Source organism: Lissotriton helveticus, chromosome 3_1 (genome assembly GCF_964261635.1).
Source record: "Lissotriton helveticus chromosome 3_1, aLisHel1.1, whole genome shotgun sequence".
Classification (NCBI taxonomy): domain Eukaryota; kingdom Metazoa; phylum Chordata; class Amphibia; order Caudata; family Salamandridae; genus Lissotriton; species Lissotriton helveticus.
Window position 1 is genome coordinate 154118130 of NC_136061.1, and position 17090 is coordinate 154135219.

The 17090-nt window shown below is 48.9% G+C and overlaps 1 protein-coding gene across 8 annotated transcripts in view; it reads right to left on the minus strand.

Moving 5' to 3' along the window:
• The window catches only part of GTF2I (general transcription factor IIi), a 1750178-nt gene that overhangs the window by 1228207 nt on the left and 504881 nt on the right, over positions 1 to 17090 (minus strand). For all 8 annotated transcript variants that reach the window (XM_078679426.1, XM_078679427.1, XM_078679425.1 and 5 more), the window contains exon 11: positions 4830 to 4895. In XM_078679426.1, the coding sequence (XP_078535552.1) occupies positions 4830 to 4895 (66 nt within the window). The remainder of the gene's footprint in view (positions 1 to 4829; positions 4896 to 17090) is intronic.

Sequence of the window (17090 nt, forward strand, 5' to 3'; positions counted from 1 at the left end):
GAGGGTGATGGTCCAGAGATTTTGACAGACACACAGTTGATAGCTGACTCCTTCGGTTCCTATTATAAGAACGTCTATTCCTCGTCGGATGTGCATGATGGTCTTGAGCACGCTGAGCTGATTCGGGATATCATCATGCCGGCGTTGTCGGAAGATGACCGGAAATATATGGATTCCGCGCTCACTGACGAAATCGGGGGAGCCATTAGGAGTATTACTTCGGGGAAAGCGACGGGCCCTAATGGTATCCCCATTGAACTCTATAAATTAAATGCTCAGAAAATAGCACCACATCTGAGAGCTATGTTTCTTAAAAGCCGGGAGGTCGGGGTTCTCCCTTATGATCAGCGAATTGCCAACATTGTTGTGATTCACAAACCGGGTAAGCCCCGTGCCTCCCCTTCCTCTTATCGTCCTATCTCCCTACTAAACGCGGAGCCTAAGATACTGGCCAAGTTGCTTGCGATTAGGTTAGTCAAGGTGGTTTCTACATTGGTGCACCCGGATCAGTCAGGCTTTATGCCACACCGTATCACCGCACTCAATTTGAGACGCTTGCATGGCGTCATAGGTAGAGCACACACACTGTCGCATCCCGCGGTCCTGGTGTCTCTTGATGCCACCATGGCCTTTGACCGGATTGAATGGTCATATCTCTTTGCTGTGTTGGAAAAGTTGGGTTTCGGTCCCGAATTTATCGGATGGGTACGTTTGCTCTATGCTGCTCCCTTGGCCCGAGTGATAGTAAACAATTGCCAATCCGGTGATTTCGAGTTAGAGAGGGGACGCGGCAGGGGTGTCCATTGTCGCCCCTTTTGTTTGCATTGGCGCTGGAGCCCCTGGCGGCGTGGATCAGGTGGGAAAAGATGATACGCGGCTTGCGGTGGTCCCCTGAGTGGGAGGATAAGATCTCTCTATATGCTGACGATGTGCTTCTCTATCTCTCTACGCCCCGTTCCTCCCTTGATGTCTTCCTTGATATTCTTAGAGTGTTCTGTGAGTTCTCTGGATTTGCTATTAATTGGTCTAAGTCGGTGATGTTGGTGTTGTCTGGCGATCCACCGGTGGTTCCGCAGAACTGCCTGCTCCAGGTGACTACAGCCGGTTTTGTGTATCTGGGTATCTATATTTCTCTAGACGCCAAAACGAGGTATACGAAAAACCTGCTACCGCCCTTGGTTAGATTGCGCACTGATGTGGAGCATTGGCGGGTATTGCCCTTGTCTCTTTTGGGTAGATCGGTACTCTTTAAAATGTTGGCTCTTCCGCGCTTTTTGTACGTTCTTCAAAACGCTATGGACCCGGTGCCTGCCAAGTACTTTAGGGAGGTTGAGACACTCCAGAGACTCCTCCTTTGGGGAGGTAGGTCCCGCATTGCTTACACTAAACTCACTCTCGCCTGGTATGATGGCGGTATTGGTCTTCCCGATTTGCGGAAATATTATTGGGCTTCCCAGTTGGCAGCTATCAATCAAATAGTTTACGGTCTTCCGGGAGACCCTGGATATGCTATGGATCGTAGCCAGTCCCCTGGGGGAAACTTTCTCTGTGCTTTATATAATCTGCCGGGGCGTTTTTCCCTTACGGGTCCTACTTTGCACGCAATAAGAGTCTGGCATGCAGCTAATAGGAACCTGGGGTGGGAGGGGAAGCTGACCCTTGCGACCCCTCTCTTTGACTCTGCCAAATTGGGTAATCTGTGGACCACCAAAGGTTTTGACAAGTGGGAGTTGATTGGGCATAGTCAGATTAAAGATGTCTGGGTGAAGGGGGAGATATTGACTTTTGAGGCACTTCAGGGGAGCCACCACCTACACGCTAAGGAACACTTTCGCTATTTGCAGGTCAGGCATGCCCTCTTGTCTCATGTTGCGTTGGGAGACCCCCTTTCAGATGCCTCCCCCCTCGAGGATCGTGTCTTGGATGGGCATCTACCTGTTAAGACAATCTCCCTGATCTACCGTAAGTTGATTAACCGCATGGGTGATCCGCTGCGGTCTCTCAGAGAGGCTTGGATGGCGGATGGATTGGAGATGGATGATGAGGACTGGGTTGAGGCAGTTTCCTCCCCCAGGGTTGTAGCGGTGCAAATGAGATTGCGTTTGGTGCAGATGAAGATCTTGCATAGGTCGTACGTGACCGGTCCTGGGTTGGTGAGGATGGGATGGACCACGAATGGTGAATGCAAGAGGGGCTGTGGGGAGGTTGCTACGTTCCTCCACATTTTGTGGCATTGTGATTACGTCCAGGCCTATTGGCGAGACATACATGTTGTTCTGCGGACTGTTTTGGGTTGTGAAGTGAGCTTGGAAGCGCGTAGATGTCTCTTAAACGTCTGGGAGCCCACGGACCTTAATCAGTATTTGAAACAATGGGTCACGCTAGCCTGCATGGTCCCAAAAGGCAACATAGCGCTGCTGTGGGGGGCCGCTCAACCGCCTCGACGTGCTAAATGGTCCCGGGATCTCGACTGGTGTATGTTCAGGGAGCGGGCGGTCTATGTGGCGAGGGGTTGCCCCGAGAAATGGACGAGGATATGGGGACCGTGGAATGTATATCGGGGAGATATTTGTGTTCCTCCGGCCAGGCAGACTGACTCTGGCACCCTGGACTCCCCTTGATCCCTAGCTTTCAATATACTGTTTCTATCCTGTTGCCGGACGTCCCATGCTCCTAGCACTCTGTATTAATGTCGATGTATTCCCAATGCAATTGTTATGTTTGTTTCATGTTTAATATCAATTAAAAAAATAAAAAATAAAGATTCTGTGGGTCCACAGGGCATTCAATTAGTCTCCAATTTACAGGTACATTGGAAACACTTCTGTCTTGCTTCTGCAAACAAATGACACCATGGCACCTTTACAAGCGGAGACTTGCTCGAATTGGTGGCAAATAAACATGTGGCAGTGCTATCTTGCCTGAAAATTCCATCTTCTTAAGCTACCTACTGCTCTTGCTGAACCCTTCAATCAAGAATATAAGGCTCAATTCATGCTTGCTTTCACTGTGGCACAACATGTTCTCTTGCAGGTTGTGTCCTGGACACACCAGGCTTTTCTAGGCACAGGACAGATGAAAACTCTATTGACTAAGTGGGGTGCATCCACGAGAGAAAGGATTATATTATCCATCTCATATCCGATTAGATCGGTGTACAGGCTTGCATTGTAGAGGTGGACAAACTGATCGGTATAAGTCTTGGCTTCAGTGCAGGAGCAAAGAAGTCAAAGAAACGGGATCAATGAAATCCACATTCCTTAAAAAAACTTGATCTAAAAACAGATTAAACCAATGAGTAGGGTGCTAAGAGAGGATTACTAGCTCCAATGCCTGAAAAGAAATGGGATAAAAACACAAAAACACCATGCACAGTAAACAAAGACGTAGTTAGGTCTCGCGACCTATCGATGCGCGCAAGCGCATCGAGCGGAGCGAGAATTCAAGTAGCCAAAATCCTCATGAAACCACCAGCTTTTTGCTGGCGTTTTCATGAAGTTCACGTGAACCACGTGATCAAACACGAACGCGCATCAGCCTCCCTCCTAATTGCATTTGCCGCACAGCACATCAAAGAGCTTCGCCCAGCGTGCGCTCTGCGGCTTCTCGGCTTCTCCTCCCCTAATTATTCTTGGATGGCCGGTCGGCCGGCACACAGCCTTCCTTGCATTTCTCCTCCCCCTCCCCAGCCAGCTTCCCCCAGGCCGTGTTCCCTCATCCCTCGCACCCCCTCCTCCTTCAGGCCCCCACCATTTGCTTCCATTTGTTCTCTTTCCCTTTCACTCTGTATTGTCGTGTTCGTTCATCATTTTCCTTTCTCTCTAACTTTTTTGTCTGCGCCCAAACCCCTTTGTCATGTGCCTTCTGTATAAACGCTTCCCCCCACCGCCCCATTATTACCGTACCCAGTAGCCCCCCCCCCCTCTTCATAGGGATTACATCTGATCCTTCCAGCACTGGAGATTTCCAGTCCGCGCTAGCGCCGTGCACACGCTGTACTCTGCTGCTGCCTGCGAGGTACAGTCTGTCCTGCCTCAGAGCACACTCGAGTCCGCTCTAGCGCCGTGCACACACTATACTCTGCTGCTGCCTGCGGAATACATTCTGTGCACTGTTTATTTTATTTATCTATGCGTTTTTTTATAGCGCAGACTTTACCCAAAGGCTTCAGAGCGCTTCACAATAGGAACAGTAATGATACATGAGGAGAAAATTACAAGTGAACAAATTACAAAAGCAAACGTTAAGTCACATGAATCAAAAGTGACAATTGTGAGCAAACAAAATACAAGAGGAGCAAACGGTGCAAAACAGGAGGAACAAGCATTGGCATTGCCAATAGGTGTCGCTTGTGGGACCTTATAAGTATTTAGTTTTGCAGCACAATATCCTTGTTGCACCAAGGATATTGTGCTGCAAAACTAAATACTTATAAGGTCCCACAAGCGAGACCTATTGGCAATGCCAATGCTTGTTTTTATCTTGCATCCCATTTTCTTCCTTCCTGAAGACCGAGAGAAAGAACTCAAGTAAAAAATCAGTAACCATTTAGGATCAAGCTGCGGGCACTATTGGCACATGCAAAATCACTTCAATAGAGAGGAATATTCCAACACTACAAAGAACCAGAGACGGGATAATACAAGTCTACAAGTAGCTAAATTATATTAAAAATACCCAAGACATGCCATTAATTGAATTCCTTTATTGTGGAATTTCAGTTAAACCACTGCTGTCTAAACAATAAAAAGCTAAGCTCTCTCACACATACACTTAAGCACACTCTTGCCTTGCTCTCTTTTTAAAAGAGCACAATTTATTAAACTAACCATTATCAAGAGTCACTTCAACTTCAGGGTCTTCACTGGTTTCAGATGAAGGTGGTTTATTAGAATCTAAAATAAAAAATACAAATCTGATTAACATTAATTTTACGTGCTGTGCATTTGAAAAATGTAAATCACACATTCTGAAAAAAGTAGCTCAGTATAGTAATAACACCTGTACTCCTAGGACTTCCATCCCACAGTCATGCAGACTAGGTTGCCATGTGTAGAACAGCACTACAGGAAGGCCCCAATCACCACGCTATTTTAGGCATGGGGACCTAGACAGGTGCTTCCGGAGCCAGAGACAGCAGACAGATTATGACTCCTCAGACATCAGATACCAAAGTTAACTGCTTTCCTTCCTGATCCAATGTTAATTACTGTCTTAATCCAAAAAGTCCTATTTCCAGTTTTGCATCCATTAGGTGAATAGATTGAGTTGCCACAATTTGAAAAGCATCCACATTACATAGTGGATGTGTCAGAAGTGTTTGTGAACGGTGAGCAGTAGAGCAATTAACTGACTTTAAGTTTATGTAATTAATCTGAGCAATCTGCTTGGCACTATTACTCAAGCTCAAAAGGCGACAAGTGACGCACACAATCTAAAGTAATAAACAGTCTTAGCAGTAGAAGTGGGAAGAAGGATAAACAGAAAAGGAATGAGGTAGAGATGCAGGTAATTTAGACAAATGTGGAATGAATACCGTACATCATCTAACTTTATCAATACTTGTGCACTTGGATTTTTGGTGATAATCCGAACATGCTGTAGAGGGGAAAATGGTGGCCGCTAGTGAGTAGCAGTCGCAGGCTCACAAATCTCTCTCCGGGAATGCATTAAAGAAGCACGAAATGGATGGAAGATAACGCAGGCAAATGTCTCTAAATATACGTCCTTCTGCGATCTGGTCTTTGGGTGTGTTTGCGGTGCCTTCGCAGCGGGGAGGGGGGGGGGGGGGTGTTGGGGTCCGGTGTGCTCAGCAAGCTCGGCGATTCGGAGCCCGGCCAGCCGCGAGCAGAAGTGGCGGACGGAGGGGAGGCGGTGCCTCGTAGGGGGCGATGGTCTGAGGCTGCAGCGCGGCTGGCGCAGAAGAGAGGAGAGCCACAGCTGGGGTCGGACTGCAGTGGAGCTCAGTGACTGCCTTGTTGTTTTCGCGTTTGGGTGTTAAGCAGTTTGGTGTTTTCTACGGGTCTCCCCAGACTGATAAGATAAAACCCCAAACATTAGGAAACAAGGAAGGAGGGGATCTGGAGAACTTAAAGGACACATAACCTAACGCATGGCTAACTTCAATGATTCCGGTAAGGAGAAGGGGGAGAGACTGGGGCCCAAGGTAAACTTTGAACGAGGAGAGGAGAAATAGAGGAGAAATAGGAGAGACAGGACGGGGGCGTATGCGCCGAGGCAAAGCAAGCCAATAGGTACACGCTCAGGAGTAGGGACATTTGGGGAGTAAATAAATCTACCCCTGGAATAGGTAATAAAGATTCGGCGATACAACCGAAATCTAGAATAGTGAAATCAACTAACACTATTCTGAATCCAAAAGCCCCTACAGTTAATACCCCCTACAAAAAGGAACGAAAAAAACCTCTAAAAATTAAAACAGGAAATATTCCGGTTACTCCTTCATTAAGATCAGGCCACACATCCCCCTTCCCCCTCCGCCCAGGCCCAAAAAAAATTCGAATAATCTACCCGGATTTATCTCAAACATAATAGTGGTTGAAAATAGTCCTTTGAGTACACAACAACCCCCACTACAACTCTTGAATAAAAGAGATCGTGGGATAAGAAAGGAAATGGTTGCAATACCTTTAGAAAACAGGTACGAAATACTCGCTAAAGAGACTCATGAAGCTGCAAATGGTCTGTTAACTCTACTTCATTGCCCATCATGGAAAAAACTGCCTCATTAGACAAGCATTTGCAATGCAATCAGGCCCGGCTCCAGGAATTTTTATTTGGGTGGGCCAATGGTGTATTTGGGTGGGCCACTGAGTTAGTCGCGTCCGGCATGACTCGCGGGGGGAGGGAGAGGGGGCAGGGGGGGTCACGCGGGGGAGGGGGGTAATTTAATAATATATTTTTTTTAAATGTAGCTTACCGGGTGCACGGCTTCTCAGCTCCTGCCCAGGATGCAAGCAGCCAGGCTCCCTCCCCAATGGTGCATAATTCCAGTGGCCCTGGTTATATCAATACACCCCAGCAGGCAGCAGTTAATGACTGTGATGTCTGAACAAATAACTATGGCGTAAACATGTTCAGTTTCGCTGGTTTTGATTGAAAGGAGTTTATTTTTTTTTCCAAGGAAGGAGTACATGATCAAACATTTGGTCTCTCAGAAAAACCATAACAGTTTCTGTGGTGGCTCTCCTTTGACTGAGGTAACTTAAAAGTTACACTGCGGTGGCCCTAGGGCCCAGGAAACTCGCTGCCAAGGGCATCTGCTGACAAAGCCTATACATTAAATGCCACATCTCAAAGAGATAGGTATGGTGGGGGTTGGTTTCTGGTTAAATCCTGAGTTTGAGATGGGAGGTTGGTAGAGCAGTGAGGATGCCTTGCCTGGCCAGAATGAGTTGGAGTCAGGCCAGCCATCCGCTGCGAGGAGGGAGGGAGTAAAACCTTGTTTATTGCCCTCATCACTTCCTGTTCCAAGGGGATTGAAAACTCTGGCCCGTCGTAGCAGCATCTCCCGTGGTGAGGCCTCACTGTCATACCCTAAGGCAGTGGTCTTCAAACTTTTTTGCATGGGGCCCCCCAAAGCAAAATGTTTTGAAGTTGGGGGACCCCTGCAAAACTTTATTCCAAGGATCGTAAAACAGGAGAGGCAGGGCTGAGAGCAAAGGCAGAGCTTTTGAGATCATATCATGGACACTTTTTTGTAGCTCATAATCCATAGTAAATGTGAAACATATGATAGGGAAAATCATCAAGCAATAACAGAAATTGACAAAAAACCTGTTCTCTCAATAAATTGGTTCTTGTGAGCTCCTCGCACTCCTGGTCCCCAATGGTATTTTATTTTCTGCACTAATTATAGCTGAGGCCCTAATTACCCCCCTACCTCCTCTGCCTCTTTCACAACCTACCGACCATGGCTATCACTCCAATCTTGAAACAGGTTATCCATCACTTTTTTGGTTTGACGTAAGGAAGACCCGGCCTAAGGGCATTGGGAAACTTTAAATAAGCACCATTTACATTACACAAATACAAGTTCATAAAATGTATTATATATTTTTTTTTATTTTAGGCACTGGACTATTAAGTGATTTGAGTTGAGCTGACAGGGGGACCTGAATAGTTCCAAAGTAGGAAGCTCTTGCCATTAGGACACAACTCCTCCCTTTTAGAAATAATGAGCACCAATGTGCTGTCCCCACCTTTTCGCAGTGAAGGTGCTCTCATCTCTCTGTGAAACGCCCTTCGCAAAGCTTGACTGGTCACCTTTCTTTTGCTTTTTGCTATATTTGGGTATTAAACCAGCATTAATGAGGTAAAATCAATGCCCAGATAGTTTTTACCAAATGTAAAAATGACGAAGTAGATGCATGACAAAATGTTCTGCATAACCCCACATAATTTTCCTTTTCTTGCCACATAATTTAGTCAACCCTGCCACATGATTTGGGCCTCCCCTGCCGCATGATTCCAGTGACCCTGGCTTTAATAGGCCTCCCATGACACTGGACCCTATGCAACTGGTTAAGCAACACACATAAAAGCAGCCGAGGAGCTAATATATTCTTTATGTGATGCCAAAGTGCTTTTTACCACAGGCATGGAACGTGTAGCTCTATAAATACACTAGTTACTATTTCCCACTGTGAAAACCAGGATTCAAATCGGCGACTCTCTGGTCAGACACAGAAATCTGCAGTGATTGCTTTAGATAACTGAGGTTTATAACGTAAGAGAGTATATTTTTGCAAAATTCGTTTCATTTGCTTTGTTTTTTCATTTACTGTGTGTGCGCTTTTTTTAAAATATGCAATTATATGAAGATGAAAAAATTACATAGTTATTAGCATGTTGTGTTTACCCTTGAGTCCCGTCTCCCTACTCACTGACAGCGCCCCAGGAAACACTCAGGATTACAGGTGCAAACTTTTTATGCTGTTTAACTTCTGCATATAAAAGAAGACAGCCTGTGAACTCACCAGATAAACGTCGACGCTTGCAGGCGATCTTCATTCACAATTCCTTCCTTGCAGACGCAGTTGTGCCCCCCTGGGAATGCAATCACGGACCCCCAGGGAGGTGTGCACCACCGTTTGAAGACCTGTGCCCTAAGGCCAGGGCCGGAGCTCCCACCACATGCTGTGCCTGCTGGCTTTGGCCCATTGTCATTCTATATGTGACAATGGGCCGCGATAATCTGTGCTGGGCTGCACAGAGGCTGCAGCAGCCTCTTGACTTTGGATCAGGAGAGCCAGCCCTAACACTGATGGGGGAGGAACGGCTCACATCAGGCCTCAGGCCAAGGCTCCTGTTTGGGTGGGCCAGGCTCGTGTTTGGGTGGGCCCGGCCCACCCGGCCCACCCTCTAGAACCGGGCCTGAATGCAATAGGTCTCGTATTAAAGTTTTGAGCTATTGGCATTGCTAATAATAATGCAACACCAATTGCTCAAACTTTAATAACGTGAGACCAATTGCATTGCAAATACTTGTTACTTTAGATTGTGTGCTGTTATGGCCAGAACTGCCGACTTTGGAACTGGAGTCCGAGTCCTGGCGTCGCCTCCACATCCTGTTATTTTGGGCAAATCACTTACTCCCCTGTGCCTAAAAAAGAATCTAGCCTTGTGTAATGTAACTCATGCTCGTGTGAAGCGCTCCAATGCCCTTGAGCCGAGTTTGTACTATGAAAAACTGCAAAAAGAAACAAGCATTTACAATGCAATGGTTTCACCTTTGGAAAAGTTAGAGCTATTGGCATTGTAAATGACAAAATGTGTATTTATGTGTTGGTTTTGAAAACAGATAAATAAATGGCATTGTCATTTACATTGCCATTAGCTTAATCTCTGCAGTCACTCTGCACTCCCTAGCACTCTGCACTCCCTAGTACTCTGCACTCCCTAGCACTCCCTAGTCACTCTGCACTCCCTAGCACTCCCTAGTCACTCTGCACTCCCTAGCACTCTGCACTCCCTTGCACTCCCTAGTCACTCTGCACTCCCTAGTCACTCTGCACTCCCTAGCACTCCCTAGTCACTCTGCACTCCCTAGCACTCTGCACTCCCTAGCACTCCCTAGTCACTCTGCACTCCCTAGCACTCTGCAGTCACTCTGCACTCTCTAGCACTCCCTAGTCACTCTGCACTCCCTAGCACTCTGCAATCACTCTGCAATCATTTACAATGGCAATGGCAGAGCATTGATATGCGCGTGCTCACACTGTTCACTTCTCACTAGTGGAGAAGTTACGGCATGAGGACATGCCAGGTGAGCGGTGTAGGGGAAGGGGAATCCTCTAAAGAGAGTAATTTTCTCTCTGGATTTCCCTTCTCTTTTTGAAACGAAGGAGCAGCAACATTGTCTTGGTCATGGTCTTGTGTCACCAGGGCTTTAAGTCAAAGCTTTTCCAATATTATATGCAACCCATAGTTGCTGCTTATTTATCTTATGCAACTAACGACTATTGACAAAGTCAATAGTCTCGACTTGTTGTAGATATGTTACTTTTATATATATCTGGATGTAATGACAGAAACAGCAAAATACAGGCCGAGCGGCACACTATACTATTAAGCACAGACTTTTAGTTTACATGTTTTTAAGCCACGTCCTTAATTATATTGGTCATGCCCTTTGGAGAGACCCCCAGTTTTTTTCATCCCACTAAAGGCCCAGCCTACACGATTTACTTCTTGCCCCCACCCCCAGAGAAGGCTATTTCTCTGCTCTGATTACTTCATCCAACAGTCACACGCTGCTGCACTCACGCCCATACCTGCACACTCCTCCGGGTTCTTCTTCTCAGTGTGACCACTCGCTGGTATGATCTGTGATCGGGCGGAGCGGCCTCTGATGGGAGGGTCCTGCTTCTTACACAACCCGAAAGTGAAGTCCAGCAAAACCCTCCACAACGGCCACAAACCTGTCTGTAGGTGGCATTCTGATCACCACAGCAACGGGGCTGCTGGCGTCTGAGGTCACGGAGCTAGAGAACACAGCAGGGCAGAGATGTCACGACCACTGAGGTCACGGCCAGCCCGTTGAAGATCAAACCGCACAGTCGAGTTGGCCAGCTGTGACGGGAATGGGGCAAGGGAGAAAGCCTGGACAGAGAGAGGCAAAGAGAGGGAAGGCACAGCGAGGGAGAGGCGCAGAGAGGCACGGAGAGAGGGAGAGGCACAGAGAGGCACGGAGAGAGGGAGAGGCACAGAGAGGCACGGAGAGGGAGAGAAACAGTGAAGAGGGCCGGGGAGGAAGAAACAGACGAGGGGGCAGAGGAAGAAAGGACAGCAAGGAGGGGAGAGAACGGGAAAGGCAGAGAAAGTAGGCATTTATGGGTCATTAAATTCAAAGGGGAGACTGGAGGAAACTCAGACAACACTGGATTTAAAGAAAGAGAGGGACGTGAGGTGGAGTGGAAAGAGAGAAAGAGGCAGAGGGTGCACAGGGGACAGTTTGGAGAGGCAGAGAAAAGAGTCAGGGAGAGGCAGAGAGCAGGGCGAGACCGAGAAAGCGAGAGGCAGTAAACAGGCAGTGAGAGAGGAAAACGAGGGGTGCCTGCGGGGGGGGGGGGGGGCACAGAGAGTAGAGGGGGAGAGGGCAGTGAAGAGGGTAAGAGTGAGGCATGAGGAGGGAGAGGCACGTTACGGAGGGTGACAGGCAGGGAGACGGGGAGCAGAGAAACGAGGGCGAGGCACAGAAAAGAGAAGCGTGCAAAGCAGGGAGAGAGAGAAAGGGGCAAAGTGAGACAGCAACATCGGGAGGGCAATGGAATGGATGAGGGAAGGAAAGAACCGGCGAGAAAAACACACTGGTGAGAGAAATGTGGAGGGGGTCGAATGATGGAGGAAGAGAGAAGCAAAGAGAAGAATAAGAGACACACACCACACACACCAGCAGTCTATTGAGACTGCGGACACACAGCCTGCTGCAGAGGGCCCCGGGGCCCCACTCAGAATGCGCGGGAGGTGTCTGCAGTCTCAGCTGAGATGACACCATAAGGGACACACACACACCAGCAGTCTATTGAGACTGGGGACACACCGCCTGAATGATATGCTTAGTAAGTCAATGCAGGCACCCTACGCACCCCTCGGCACCCCGGAGGCAGCGACCTCCTTAGATACCTTTTCAAAGTAGCAGAAAGTAAAGTGGATTTTGTTTGTGCAGCAGTTTCCATGCCATAGCAAAGTCATACAATTGACATACAGGCTTAACTTTAATTGAGTGTTGGACAAAGGACGCAAGTGCTTAAAAACGGATAGATGGGCTTTATGGACAACTGTCAAAAAGAGTTCCTATTTTGTGATGCTAAATCAAAGGATTACGTGAAGATTTTTTGGGGGAACGAATCTCAGACTCGGGAGCTTAATGTTGGCTCAATTCAAAAAGCACATTTGGGCACACACTTAAAAGCTTGACAGAAACAAACTTACCAAACATGGCACTCACAGATCCTGCCATCAGTAGCTCTTGGGTGGTGTTGTACATTTCGACATCAATCAACCCTTTGCGGATGGTCTCGCTGACTTTGGCTCCCAAAAGGACTGAGCCCACCGTCTCAAAGATGGATGCCGGAACACAACTCCGCTCCTGCCGTCTCTTCCCCCGGGGCTCCCTCAGCACACGGGAGCCCCGCACCATCCAGCACTTCTCCTCCGGGGCTCCATGCGTCTCCGGGCGGGACTTCCGTCAGCTGGAGGAACACAACTCCGCTCCTGCCGTCTCTTCCCCCGGGGCTCCCTCAGCACACGGGAGCCCCGCACCATCCAGCACTTCTCCTCCGGGGCTCCATGCGTCTCCGGGCGGGGGCGGGACTTCCGGCCTTCTCTCCCACGCACCATGCCAACGGTGCTTCACCCTAACCCCCGTTTCCCCTCCCTTGCCCCACAGGACTCTGCTGACTTGCCTGACGCCGCGGCACCTGAGCCCTTCGAAGCATTCTTGAAGGGAGAGGACACGGACGGCGGGAGGGGGCGGGAGGGGGCGGGAGGGGACACGGACGGCGGGAGGGGGCGGGAGGGGACACGGACGGCGTGAGGGGGCGGGAGGGGGTGGGAGGGGACACGGACGGCGGGAGGGGGCGGGAAACGTGCACAGGACAGCGAGGGGGGGGCGGAAAGGCACACGGAGGGGGCGGGAATGGACAGCGCATCTGAAATACGGCGGGAGGGGGCGGGAGGGGACACGGACGGCGGGAGGGGGCGGGAGGGGGCGGGAAACGTGCACAGGACAGCGAGGGGGGGGGCGGAAAGGCACACGGAGGGGGCGGGAATGGACAGCGCATCTGAAATCACTTTTAGTGAAAGGGGAGGGAACGGGAAAAAACGTAACTCCGCCCAGGGAAAAAATCTCGGGAACGCCCCCGAATCTGGTCCGGCCTTGACGGACAGATCCGGCACCCAATGGCTAGCCTCCATTTATGGAGCTAGCCAATGAGAGCCGGGGGACGTTCCCGAAGTCCTTATGGTCAACATAGGATTTCACCTGCGCTGAAAAGCTGCGCAGAGCGCAGCCTTTCGGCAGGCGAAACCCAAAAAACGAGAGTTTGAGATATTGGCATTGTAAATGATAATGCCTTTTATTTATGTTTTATGTGTTGATTTTTGAAACATAAATAGAAGACATTGTCCTTTACAATGCCAATAGCTTAAATGCGAGACCTATTGCATTGCAAATGCTTGTTTCACCTGCTCCCAGTAAAGCTTGTTCTAAGGGTACCCTAATGTGTGCGCCGACCTGCAGGTCTGGGTGCTGGCCCGCAGCTGCAGAGGGGTGTGAGTATGCTGCATTAACAGGTTTGGGTCCCGTAAGGTCGGACCTTGCTCTTCACCCTTGTAGATATGACGTGAGTGAGGTGGGTTGGATAATAAGACAGGCGTTCAAAGCGATTTCACTTTGTGTGCATATATTTAAATAGCGTCAATAATACGGGTTTTCTGCATATTGTTTATATTACTGGGGGGAGGGGGTTTAAACCGAGCGCATCCATAGCATGCAGTAGAATGCAAACTTCTTCTGAAACAAACCTCTGTCTCAACAAAAAAACAGCAGTGCACTCAGACAACTGTTCCATACAACCAGCTTTAGTCTGGTTCACAAAGCGCTAAATACAGCAGCGTGGGCGTGGCCTGACTCGCAGGCAAGACAGGGTTCGTAGAGGTGCAGAGCTGCGCTATATCTGACACAAACAGAAGGATGAGACTCTAGGATACGCGGTGCTGGTGCTGGGGGGTGCTGCTCTCCAATTAACTAAACCCCGGGCTCTGTGGGAGTAAATGAGCCCACTCAGAAGCAGCAGTCGGGAACCAGGTGCTAATGTTTCGCGCCGGGATGCCCCCGGGTAAGCTGAGCGCGTTACAAATTTCATATAATAATAATAATAATGTTGCTTGGGTACCAACTAACATGTTGATAAATAACCTCCGAAGAGATACATAATGTATCAAGTGAGGTGATGAATCTTGGAAATGGCCCCTCGGTCTCAGATTACATCCTGCCTCTTCTCCGTCATTGCCAATTTGGGCTCCAGTAACTCAGCTCAGCTGGAAGTTTCAGCTCCGTCACACTGGCGTTTCCAGTCCCGCAAGGCTGCAGGCTATATGATGCCCACGCAGTTGGCACTCGTCAAACGTGGGCCAGATTGCACACATTTAACACCCTGGCTGGGCACCTGTTCCTCGATCATGGACTCGACAGACCGGGGAAAGTGGTCGGCATTAGCTCTGCTCTGGTCGGTCGAATGAAATGTTGTATTTGCTCTGGGCTGTCCACGTCATTGGCTGAAACTACCGTGCACCGGTGTAAAAAGGCAACAAGCCCTATTTCAAGTCGGGGGGGCAGTGAGTATGAGGAAAAAGCGCACCTTTTTGTTAGATCTCTGGCTGTGCTCCATGACATGCATAAACTGATTTTTCATCCGCTGAGCTGCTGTGTGAAAACAACACAATGCTAAATCTGTTTGTGTCACCTATCATGCGTGTGCCTAAACCCTTCTATTTAAAGCTGTTTACAAACTATTGTGCACCCGGCTAGAATGCCCGGGCGGGCGCGGTCATGTTTAAATGAAATAAAAGTAAAGGCTGCTGTTCCAAACTGTGCCAGAGTCGAGGACATACACAATAACAGTCCGCACTTTTACAAAAACAAGAAAGAACCGAAATGAAGCAGAGGCGCCGTTTTAGTGTTGTACGGTGCGCTGAAAATTTAAAGACAAGGTTGACTTCTGCAAAGAAGGCCTGAGATTGTTTAATATCCACGGCATTTGCCACCTCCTCTGAAGCTTCGGGAGGGTTGGTAGAGTTCCCCTGTTTGATCGTGGGCCCATGTCGATGGAACTCCGCCACCAATATCACACTGACATGCATGTGTCGCCATCCACGGAGGAAACGCTTGGATTAAAAAATAGCGTTTGGGCGAGTTCCCGTTGTCTGCGTCCTGTCTTCACATGTCTTCACTACTTTGTAAAATGCAGACTGTTTACTAAGCCTGGAAAGTCAGCGGACGAGCTTACTCCTTTGACAGATACATTTATTCTCACAACATACACATTTTAAACAAGGGCAAAAAGAAATAGCAATCCGTGGGGGAGAGAGCGGAGGGGGATGGTGTGTGGGGGCCGGCCTGCCGGCCGGCCAGCTAGCCATGATTAATTAGGGGAGGAGAAGCCTTAGGGGAGGAGAAGCCGCAGAGCGCACGCTGGGTGAAGCCCTTTGATGTGCTGTGCGGCCGTGAATGCGCGTGCTTGTTTGTTCACGTCATTCACGAGTTGAGGGACGAGTTTGAAATGCCGAACACCCAGTTCTTCAAATACCTGCAGTTTCGCCATGCTATTTCCCCTGCATTAGAGGGGTTGGACTCGCTACCGGAGTTCAGTCCCATTGAGGCTAAACTGTTCATGGGTGAACTGACTGAGAAGAAGATCTCATGCTTATACCAATCCCTAGTCACACACTGTGCGTCCTCATTGGATGGTCTGCGGTCCAAATGGGAGAGAGATGTGGGGGAGATGGATGAGGAAGGGTGGAGGGAGGCTCTAGCGGCCCCGAGAGAGGCTGCTGTAGCCGTGCGGCTGCGCTTCATCCAATTCAAATACCTACACAGAGCTTACTACACGAGAGAGAGGCTGTGGCGGGCTGGACTGATTGCTTCCCCTGACTGCCTGCGGTGTGGTAGGGAAATAGGCACGTTTTTACATACGGTGTGCACGTGTGGAGCTATCGCCCGATTTTGGAAGCGTGTCTGGTGTGATGTATTCCTATAGGTTCTGTATCGATCCCCCTATTCCTGACCCTGTTCTGGTTAACAAGTTAACTAGCAGCCATCCCATGATGCAGAAACCGTTATCTGATTAAGCCACACCACGGCACAGGAACGTGTTATCTGATTAGGTCATAACGCTTGCCATCTAATTAGGCAAGCAATATTCCTCCAGCCCCTGATAAGGCATACGGAGTTCTCAAAACAAATCAAACCTATGACAACCTGGGAAAAACCCTACGGCCATTGTTTTGATTTCACCGAGAACTTCAGCAAAAGAATGTGCTAACGACCAGTTCGTATGACATCCTTATTGACGTATCTATGTCCATCCTTACGTCAATCTCGGCACCTTACAGGTATAAATATTATCAATATTGCCTTAAGCAAACACACGCGGTGGTGACGAGATCGGAGCAGCCAGACTTGCCGAAGCCCAGCGCAGAGCAGACCCCGCTGGCGCAGCCGCGCCTTCCTGACGCGCTGAGAAGCACACGCTGCCTTTCTCCTGCCGAGAAATCCAGCTCCGGCGCTTCCAAGCAGCCCTTGCAGGCAGCCTGGAATATCGAGACCAAAGACGAGAGATACCATCCCTCAACCATCCTAGATTCCAGGTACAGAACTGAATAACCCCTTGCAGAGAATTCTTGAGTCAGTCACTTGGCAAAACAAACTTAACTTAAACTGCTACTTTCTATTCCCGCCCACGTATTAGGCTTAGGTCAAGTACACTGGGGTAGGCGTAGTTAGAAGCACCAGTTGAGTACGATTAGTCAAATGTATATATGTATGTATCTATTTTATCCATTTT